This window comes from Epinephelus lanceolatus, chromosome 11 (assembly GCF_041903045.1).
Source record: "Epinephelus lanceolatus isolate andai-2023 chromosome 11, ASM4190304v1, whole genome shotgun sequence".
NCBI lineage: Eukaryota > Metazoa > Chordata > Actinopteri > Perciformes > Serranidae > Epinephelus > Epinephelus lanceolatus.
Window position 1 is genome coordinate 22935462 of NC_135744.1, and position 11499 is coordinate 22946960.

Here is an 11499-nt window from a genome sequence, read left to right on the forward strand (position 1 = left end):
TATTAGGAGCATTAGGAGCATCGCTTTATGTTGACTCTATGGTGGGATGAAATTGGATGTTGGCAGGTGCTAGCTGCAGGAGCAGCATTTTTTTTATCTTTTTAATTTTCTATTATTAAATTTTTACTCTCTATTAAAATTATTATGCATTTTTATCTTAATTTTTATGTCTTGTGAATGTCCATATGCTGACATAGTTATGTATCATTTGTATGTTTCTCTAAAATCTAATGAAGAAAGTGAAATACACTGAACAAAAATATAAACGCAACACTTTTGATTTTGCTCCCATTTTTCATGAGCTGAACTCAAAGATCTAAAACATTTTCTATACACACAAAAGACCATTTCTCACAAATATTGTTCACAAATCTGTCTAAATCTGTGTTAGTGAGCACTTCTCCTTTGCCGAGATAATCCATCCCACCTCACAGGTGTGGCATATCAAGATGCTGATTAGACAGCATGATTATTGCACAGGTGTGCCTTAGGCTGGCCACAATAAAAGGTCACTCTAAAATGTTCAGTTTTATCACAAAGCACAATGCCACAGATGTCCCAAGTTTTGAGGGAGCATGCAATTGGCATGCTGACTGCAGAAATGTCCACCAGAGCTGTTGTGAATTGAAAGTTCATTTCTCTACCATAAGCTGTCTCCAAAGGCATTTCAGGCAATTTGGCAGTACATCCAACCGGCCTCACAACCGCAGACCACGTGTAACCACACCAGCCCAGGACCTCCACATCCAGCATGTTCACCTCTGTCTGAGACCAGCTGGCCGGACAGCTGCTGCAACAATCGGTTTGCATAACCAAAGAATTTCTGCACAAACTGTCAGAAACCGTCTCAGGGAAGCTCATCTGCATGCTCGTCGTCCTCATCGGGGTCTCGACCTGACTGCAGTTCGTCGTCGTAACCGACTTGAGTGGGCAAATGCTCACATTCGATGACGTCTGGCACGTTGGAGAGGTGTTCTCTTCACGGATTAATCCCGGTTTTCACTGTTCAGGGCAGATGGCAGACAGCGTGTGTGGCGTTGTGTGGGTGAGCGGTTTGCTGATGTTAACGTTGTGGATCGAGTGGCCCATGGTGGCGGTGGGGTTATGGTATGGGCAGGCATATGTTATGGACAACGAACACAGGTGCATTTTATTGATGGCATTTTGAATGCACAGAGATACCGTGACAAGATCCTGAGGCCCATTGTTGTGCCATTCATCCACGACCATCACCTCATGTTGCAGCATGATGATGCACGGCCCCATGTTGCAAGGATCTGTACACAATTCCTGGAAGTTGAAAACCCAGTTCTTGCATGGCCAGCATACTCACCGGACATGTCACCCATTGAGCATGTTTGGGATGTTCTGGATCGGCGTATACAACAGCGTGTTCCAGTTCCTGCCAATATCCAGCAACTTCGCACAGCCATTGAAGAGGAGTGGACCAACATTCCACAGGCCACAATCAACAACCTGATCAACTCTATGTGAAGATGTGTTGCATTGCGTGAGGCAAATGGTGGTCACACCAGATACTGACTGGTTTTCTGACCCCCCCAGACCCCCCCAATAAAGCAAAACTGCACATTTCAGAGTGGCCTTTTATTGTGGCCAGCCTAAGGCACACCTGTGCAATAATCATGCTGTCTAATCAGCATCTTGATATGCCACACCTGTGAGGTGGGATGGATTATCTCGGCAAAGGAGAAGTGCTCACTAACACAGATTTAGACAGATCTGTGAACAATATTTGTGAGAAATGGTCTTTTGTGTGTATAGAAAATGTTTTAGATCTTTGAGTTCAGCTCATGAAAAATGGGAGCAAAAACAAAAGTGTTGCATTTATATTTTTGTTCACTGTAAAAGAGCCTTCTCTATTATGTGACAAATACTGAGTCAGTTCTTACTTCTTAAGGTTTGTAGTGACATGTTTGTAATAAGGTATTATGATATAACCCACAAAGTTAGGTCACACATTTTATTGTGATCATACTGTAATTATCCACCTCTCAGTGCCTCCATTATACAATTATAAAATGTCAAACATCAGCATTTAATTAGCACACAATAGCGCAGTGCGTAATTGTGTGCCAGGACATGACTAATGGATGCGCCACAGGATGAAATGCATTTATCAAATTAAGATCTAACAACCTGCTGAGGTGATTTGTTTTCACCTTCTTTATTAAAACACCGCGAAACAAAAACTGCGAGCTACAAACACTGGATCCAAGATGTGTCAGAGTCTCTTTTTCCCCCCAGTTTTCTTTATGGAAATTTAAACAAAGTACAAGGAAGAAAACCACTAAACACATCTTAAGTCCTGCACTTGTTTTGGTAAAAAAAAAAAAAAGCCCTAATATCGACTGTTTTGATTATCTTGGTGATCGAGATGTGAAATATACATGTCCAAGTTGCAAACTATTTTGCTTTGGCAGAATGTAAATGTTGTTGTAAAGATTCAATGTTAGGATGCCACCCATTAATGTGTAGTATATAAACTCTGTATGTAGAACCACTGCTTGAGTGTAGACTGATGGGGACAGACCTGAAATGCTTTGCGTCCACTGGGAGAGGACACACAGGTGACTGAGTGCTGGTCAACAAGGTCCAGAGCCTGCAGCGCACAGGGCCCGAAGACAAACTTCAGCCTGAAAGACATGAAAAGAAAATGTAGAAGGCAAGTTAGAGATGTAAAGACATCCACCACGTTTTATACCTTGGCATTCAAAAACCCTGAAAGTTATCAATAACTCATTAACAAATATCATTGTCTCTAACATCACAAATCATATTGCAATTGCAATATCAGTCAAATTAATCACAATTAGATATTTTTCTAAAATCATTCAGTGCTATCACAAACAAAAAAATCAACACATCTGATTATAAATGTTTTTCACTGAGTGGGAAGGGGATGAAAATCTGTTATCTGAAAAGTACCTTAAGCTGTCAGACAGTGCAGAAAAAAGTGCAATATTTACATCTGAGATGTAGCAGAGGAGGAGGAAGTTGGATAACACTTTACTTGACATTAAATTTGTTTGGGATGTCCTTATAATGACAACTTGACATTAACCAGGATTCAGATTCAGATTCAGAATACTTTATTAATCCCCGGGGGGGAATTGTTTGACTGGAACAGGCTGCATACACCGTGGCGCATGCACACTCAGGATGACATTACCAGAAGATGTCTTTATGTTAATGTCAAGTTGTCATTATAAGGACATCCCAAACAAATTTAATGTCAACTTGTCATGACAAAGACAGCTTCTGGTAATGTCACTTTAATTAATGTCAAGTTGTCATAATAAAGACAACCCAAACAATGTCAACTTGTCATTACAAAAACCAAATGACACCTAATGACAGCAGTCATAAACGTTTATGACATGTACATAATGTTCATGACAGGTTCATGACAGTGTCATGTCATAGTTATGTAGATAACTTCAAGTAAAGTGTAACCGAAAGTTGTATAACGTGGAGATACTCGAGCAAAGTACGAGAACTTCAAATTTGTACTCTAGTGCATGACTTGAAACTGGTTTGCACAAATAAGTGAGTTATTTATATAATTACATTTTATGATATACACACAGAAACTGCTGAGTAGAACTTTGAAGAAATTATCAAATTAGACCAATTTTTTATGATCACTCCAGAGTGTGTGAGCTTCTCATTAAGACAGCATGAGTTACTGTGCCCCCACAGGCTGTGGACTTTTGGGGCTACTGTTGGTAGAAGAACCAGAATATCTGCGTCCTCTACAGTCACTTCTTTCATGTATGAATGTATATTTTCACCTTGTGAGTCTGTGTGTGTCATCACAGCAAAATGTGGTCCTGGTGACACCTATTGTAGTGAGAGCTACCACAGAAGCAGCTCTGAGTATTTTATCAGGTGTTTATGTCTGTGTGTGGAGTGCGGACAGATTGTGTGAATGCAATAATATTACAACTGTGAAAGATGCAGTCATGAAACTTTACAGGTGTGTTGAGATCAAAATGAAGGCAAAATTCGAAGATGGGTGTGGACCAAGCAAGGGGGGCGGACGTAGGAAAGTAGGAAGTAGGAAAGTTGCCATTTGCCCCCAAACTTTACGCCCCTAGCCAACATTCGCTTTAACCTTGCATTCATGTGGTGACAGAACAATCGGAAAAATTACTTCCCATCTGGAAAAATTAATGTGAATGCCCCCTCAAATCAGAACAACAACTAGGAGTTGCTGAGTTGACATCACATATTCAGTAACATGGCGGATGAAATTAAATATTCAGCTGATGGTAATTATTTATTAATTGACAAACTGCGTGTCAATTTTTTCTCACGTGTTATTTGTAATAATGTGTAAGGTTGTAACTTTTAGTTACTGTCCACATAGAGTGACCTAGATTATTTAGAAAAAGTTATTCATTACCGTTAGCTAGGTAAAGTAATAGTTTAGTACTTTTAGGGGGTGTAAAATCACTTTGTAATATAAAGCTTCAAACTGTTATCAATGTGTTGTTTAAATGGTTTGAGCAATAAAATACAACACATCTTTATAGCATCCAAGTTGAATCCACATTACGACTCAAAGCTCATGAACACGTAAGTTGGAATAATGACTTCCCAACTTGGGACATGGGATCATCCAAGGAGCACATGAATGCAGCATAATTTGCAGATTAGTGTATCACAGTTGGGCTGATCCCATCACAAGATGGTCTCTAGTTCAGTCTGTAGCTGAGCTTGAAATATCTACATGTGAAAATCATGCATCCACTGGAAAGTACCAGGGCTGCAACCAACAATGTATTTTTATTATCAATGAATCTGCCTATTAATGTCTCAATAAATCGTTTCATCCCAGATGACGTCTTCAAATGATACATTTTATCTGACCAACAGTCTAAAAATCCTCACCTATTCCATTTATTATCATGACTGACAAAGAAAAGCATCAAATTCTCACATTTAAGAAGCATGAAACTCACAAATGTTTGACTTTCTTGCTTAGGAAATTACTAAAATGACAATAACAACGAATATTCTGTCAATAGACAAATTATTGCAGTTCTATCAAACAGAAAGAGGAGTAAAAATGAGGGATGTTTCTAATAAATTTGCCTGACATTTTTAAACAGACATTTAAACTTTGACGGGTTGACCAGTCTAAAAGTAAGAAAACGATCGAAGAACTGTCAAAGTTGAGCACAATTTAAGTTAAGTTTAAGACTTACTTTGTGTACAAAGCCCTTAATGGTCTGACCCCATCCTACATCACAGACCTCCTAACCCCCTATTCTAACCCCAAGTCCCTCAGGTCAGCTGACCTGGGGCTCCTGGCTGTCCCACCCTCCAGATTTAAGTTTAGGAGTGACCCTTCCTTTGCTGTGTCTGCACCCAAACTGTGGAACAGCATCCCCCTCCCAATCAGATCCACCTCCTCCACTGACTCGTTTTAGTCCAGGCTCAAAACCCCTGATGTGGTTTTCCTTGACGTGTGTCTGTGTGTGTTGTGTCTCTAAATGTATGAGCTGTGTAACTGACAGTTATGTTGCCTCTCATGTAGGAGTTTTTAGCATCTTATTCCTAGTCTTTTATCCTTCACTAAAATTCTACCAGTGTAGACGATAATATGACTGGTTTGAAATCAAAACATATACTAACTTAAATAACATTACTGTCTATATATTACAATAAGGAAAAAGGATGCAAAATATCATATAAGACAATCATATTAATGTTCAATGCAAGAAACTGACTCCACACTACATGTTACCTGCAATCATTAATGTGGACATCAGAATTTTTCCCACACAGGAGAGGTGAGACAAATACAAAAATAGAGTGAAAAACAGAGCATGATGAAGAGATTCCTGACAAACAGACAGGATGTGGCTGAGCTGACCCAGACAGTGAGCACCCCTTCACTCTCAGTAATTCAAACCATTGTGCCAGGAAATGTCAGGACACACAGCAGCATCATGACACTGTGTGTCAGTGCTACGTCACTTAGGCAAATCCAGACCTCGTCAGTGCGGTTTCTGCACCTCACACCCACTCAGTCAACCATGTGCAGAGATCTTTATTGAGATCACGACTCAGACAGGGGAGGATAACTATGGATAGCCTTAAAATCAAAAAAAAGTTTAGTTACAGCAACACAAAGTCACTGGTGGTGGTGATAAACAGCAGTGGAAGGATTCAGATCTTAAGTAGTAATACTGTGTACAAATTACAAGTAAAAGTCTTGCATTTAAAATATTACTTCAGTACAGAGGTAACGTCAGCAAAATATACTTTGAGTATCAAAAGTAACTGTACTCATTAAGCAGAATGGCTCTTTTCACTGTATTATAATATTATATTTTTATGTTTTAGATATTTTCCCACAGCTGTCAATATGTCAGAAAGACGCTGGACTCTTACGTCAGACAAATGTTCGATTTTCATCAGAATTAAAATTGGGGTGACAATATTTTACATTTCTAACAACATTAATGTCACATTGTGTGGACATTATTGTTATGTTTGTCAGACACTGGGTTTCGTTTTCTATAGCTTACGACTAGATGTTGTTATTCTACATCAAGATGACATTGGCATGAGATGTCTGGAATTTGGTTGCTTAACACCACAACTTAAAACCCAACAAAATATCAACTTCATCTGTAATCAGTTTTGTAGGTTAAATTGACGTTGACATTAGACATTATCCTGACATTGTATTTCGGCCACCCTCTCTTTTCAACCTGCAGCCATGGCTCAGAGGTAGAGCGACTCCTCCACCAATTGGAAGATCAGCAGTTTGATCCCCGGCTCCTCCAGTCTGCATGTTGAAGTATCCTTGAGCAAGATACTGAACAATGATGCCCATCAGTGTGTGTTAAAAACTGAGTAGCAGGTGGCACCTTGTATGGTAACCTCGGCCACCTGTGTATGAATGTGTGTGTGAATGGGTGAATGTGACTTGTAATGTAAAAAGCACTTTGAGTGGTCGATTGTGCGTAGATTGGTGGTAGTTGATAGTAGTGTAGTACAGCATTTATCATATGAGCATGTTGTGTGTGTTTTGTTTTTAATTTATTTCCATAATCTTGTTAGGGGGGTCGCAAGGGTACTGGAGACTATCCCAGCTGACACTGGGCAAGAGACAGTTACACCCTGGATGGGTCGCCAGACTATAGAGACAGACAACCATTCACACTCACAGCCAATTTAGAGTCCCCAATTAACCTAACCTGTATGTCTGTGGACTGTGGGAGGAGAAAGCCTATGCTGACCCGAGGAGAACATGCAAGCACAGAAGGGCTCCCCCACCCCAACCAGGAACCCTCTTGCTGTAAGCCAACAATGCTAACTACTGCTCCACCATGCCACCATAAAAAAGTAAATAGTACTCATCAGACAAATGCAGTAAGAGGTACATTTACTTATGAGATGTGATGGAGTAAAAGTATAAAGTTGCATAAAATGGAAATACTCAAATAAATTACAAATACTGCAAATCTGTATTTAGGTACAGTACTTGGTAAATGTACTTAGTTACATTCCACTACTAGGGAAAAATACCTGTGATGAAAGTGAAAGGGTAATGGGAAGAAGACTGATACTTACGCAATAAGCAGGTCATCAGGAACTGCAAAAAAAAGAGAAGTAACTTCTTTAAACTTGTGTTTATGTATTGTTTTTAAACCAAAACATAAGTTCCACAGATGTAATCGTGATGACACTTGATCAGTTTCTAATTAGTATTTGGAATCTGTTTAAAGGGTGTAAACCAATGGTCCAATGCATTGTTCTGCTGGGAAACCTTTGGTTCTGGCATTCATGTGGATACCATGAATGACATGTTCCACCCACTCAAACACCGTTGCAGACCAAGAGTGTCACACTCCACAGGCCATTTCTAAACAGTTTTTGTAGTGTGGCATGGTGCAATATCCTGCTGGGAGGCCACTGCCATTGGGGAGTACTGTTGCCGTGAGGGGGGGGGGGGGGGGGGGGGGTACTTGGTCTGCAACAGTGTTTGAGTGGGTGGAACATGTCAGGTGGTATCCACATGAATGCCAGAACCAAAGGTTTCCCAGCAGAACAATGCAGCGGAACAAAATAAATAAATAAAGTCAGCTGTTGAGATGGGTTCGTCACTGCCTTGAAGTGTCAACTATTCAAAGTTCCTGGGCATGTCTCCAGTATACAAATTAAACCAGCTCTGTCTGAATAAAGAGTCTGAGTTCTGTGGCTAAAAAAAAAAAAGCTTGTACAGGAAAACCACAGTGATTGACTGATAGTAATAAAAGTCCACTGAGGCGTATCGAGCAATATTGGGATGTAGGGCTTGGCAGGTGGTAATCCTTTATGGACAATATATACGAAACCTTGTTATGGGATTTTTGTGGCGTGTCATTCCAAAGTTTTATGTCCTGTCGGATAACAACTGATCAGAGACAACTTTGTTAGATGACATCTGTTGATTTGAGCAGCTGGTTATGACGATGGGTTACTGATACATGAATTGTCTCATCAGGTCGGACGTTGTTTACAATACTAATAGTAGCTTTTTTTCGTGGCAACTATAAATGTTGGCTCAGTTCGAGCATCCCTGTGAACCAGCATGCACGATGCAGAGCGGTTCTCTCAGCACAGGTGTGAATAATAAAATCTCTGATGGATGAATTCCATTTAGCTGCTTCTGTTTTGGAGCCATAGCCGACTGGGACACACGAACACAACCACTGTTGAAATTATTAGTACCACGTGACGTGAGCTTTTCAAACTGACAAAATATCTGCTGTGACAAAAAGGTATTTCTTTTCAGGTGCGTAAACCTACAATGGTCACATATAGTAATAGAAATGTGCTGCTGTCCAGAGAGAAGACTATGAACTTGAGGTAGAAGGGTCAATCCTGTTATGCAGCAACATTTTGGCCTCATAACGTCTGAGGAAAGAAAGATGGATTGTTCATGTTATTGCAATATATAAAAATGGTGACATATTTAACTGGCAGGAAAACATATTGTCCAATCTCAGGCACTCAAACAATAGGGTGGACTGGTTTATAGTGTATGGTGATTATATACAGTGATTCTTATACACATAAACTGAACTTTTATAACTATATCAAATATGTTTTTGAATTTATTTATTTTTTGGGGCTGACTTTCTTTATAATTTAGTCTATAAGCGGGAAACTTTAAGAGTGTGACAAATATATTGACATTAGAGCTGCAACAATGAATAATCAACAAGTTATCAACTATAAAATTAATCTCCAACTAATGTGATAATCAATTAATCAGTGTGAATACTTTTTTAAGGAAGAAAAAGTAAAAATGCTCTGATTCCAGCTTCTTAAATGTGAATATTCTTTGTTTTTTTTACTCCTCTATGACAGTAAACTTAATATCTTTGGGCTGTGGACTAAATAGGTCATTCTGAAGCATCATATTGGGCTTTGCTGTTTGCTGACATTGTATAGACCAAATAACTAATTGACTAACTGAGAAAATAATAGACAGATTAATGGACAATTAAAATTGTTAGTTGCAGCCCTAACTGACATAGCAAAACATGGAAGAAAAGACATGAGTTAAAGTTTATGCTCACCCTGCTTTATTTTTTAAAAAAATAAATAAATAAAAATAAAAATTGTCATATGTCACTTCCTGAAATTGGGCAATGGAATTGTAGTCTTTTTTTTTTCTTTGGTATTTTTTATTTGGAGGGTGAGAAACTACCAACTTACATGGTGGGAAATGACTTTAGGGTCACACAGAAGCTGATAAAATTGCAAAAAAAAACAACAAAAAAAACAATTATATGTAATATACATATATATATATACACACACACACACACACACATATATATATATATATAATTAAATTAATTAAATAATTTTTTTAAAAATTAAAATAAATTAATACTGTTATTACTTATATAGAGGGTTTAACATGGCCTATAAAATAATTTACGTATATTTTGAGTAATGTAATGTCCAATAAAGTATTTTAAATGCGCATTATTCGTTTTTTGTGTTATAAAAATAGACCTTAGTTCGTAAGTCAAGCCATTTGATATAAATATTAATAAACACGAATACACATTTCAAAGAAAATATAAAGAAGTAATTCATGGGTAGAGAAATGTTGCTGCGTTTAACAGGAGTGACCCGGAAATGTGTTACAACGGTGCCACCTACAGTCCAAACATTAAACTACGTCGTCGTTAAAAGCTTTAACAAAACGTAACAAATGTTACAGCAAAGTAATGTTAGCTACGTTTTACAATGGAACATAAACTATTCCGTCATAACAAACAGCGAGTTAACGTCAAGTTTGCTCAGAACAAACACTCTGCTACATTAGCTAGTCAATGCTAACGCTACTTTCATATCAAAACTGTTCATGGGTCGATAATCCTGTTTATCTCCTTCCTTTACCACCCTCTTCTTACTTTGGGAAGTCTCCTGATAGGTTTTTTGTATGTCTCGGAAAAGTTGTTCAGCTACTGCAGGTAAAAAAGACCGCATTTTTAGACCGTTTTGTTTCAGGAAGTAATTGACTCCGATAGCCAATGAGATGCAAGCACAATACTACGACTTCCGGCTCTAACGTTTGCTTCCCCTTCAAAGTAAAAGGCCTGGCATAACTCGTTACTGATACCACAGAGGCACTTTACTCATCTTCTTCTTCTTCTTCTTCTTCTTCTTCTTCTTCTTCTTCTTCTTCTTCTTCAGTGTTTTGGTGTATCTAGAAGAAACACAAATATAGAATGAAATTAAAATACAACATATATTTTCTAATTGTTAAAAATATGTACCATGTAACTGCTTCAAATGAAAGATTAAAGCAGGGATGTGCAAATATATATTCTAGGGGATGTGCAAAGATTCACAGTGTAAAGATTAAAGCGTTTGTACAGAGAATGGTCCAGAAAGATGTGTGGTAATGTAATGTTCATGGACAAATGTAAAGAATGTAATGTGCCTTTATGTTTGGTGCATACAATAAAAAGATTAAGACAAAATAAAAACAAAGGCAAAGTACTAAAAAAGTCAAGAGGATATGTGTAAAACAGAAAAGTTATGATAGAAATATATATATATATATATATATATATATATATATATATATATATATATATATATTAAAAATACTGTAACAAAATGCAATATAACTGTTTTTAGACTGAGAGAGCAGAATAGTTTTGTGCAGGAAATGTACAAACACTGATCAGGGGATATGTTGGACCACAGCTTCCTGCCAGAGGAGAATGTTTCACATCCCCCCAAGACTTCACCTACAAAATGTCAACCACATTAACACGTACTGACCAGGAAGAGACTCAAAATTACCACAAAGAGACATAAATAGACCACAAAGAGATGCAAAGGACCTGCAGAGACACACGTGTAAAAAAGACACAAAGTCCTTCCTTACTACCAGGAATCAATCACTTTCTCTGCAGAATGAATGACTTGCTGCAGTCTGCCCTTGTC

General features: G+C 38.2%; 1 protein-coding gene across 2 annotated transcripts in view; it reads right to left on the reverse strand.

Annotated features, from left to right (window-relative positions):
• zswim7 (zinc finger, SWIM-type containing 7) overlaps window positions 1–10674 on the reverse strand; it is a 44551-nt gene extending 33877 nt beyond the window's left edge. The window contains exons 1-3 of one of the 2 annotated variants that reach the window (XM_078172365.1): window positions 10455–10674; window positions 7612–7633; window positions 2552–2654 (exon numbers count right to left, since the gene is read on the reverse strand). In XM_078172365.1, the coding sequence (XP_078028491.1) occupies window positions 2552–2654; window positions 7612–7633; window positions 10455–10530 (201 nt within the window). In that variant the 5' untranslated portion in view covers window positions 10531–10674. The remainder of the gene's footprint in view (window positions 1–2551; window positions 2655–7611; window positions 7634–10454) is intronic. The other variant, XM_078172364.1, reaches the window with a different exon arrangement.
• Window positions 10675–11499: the final 825 nt, after the last annotated feature.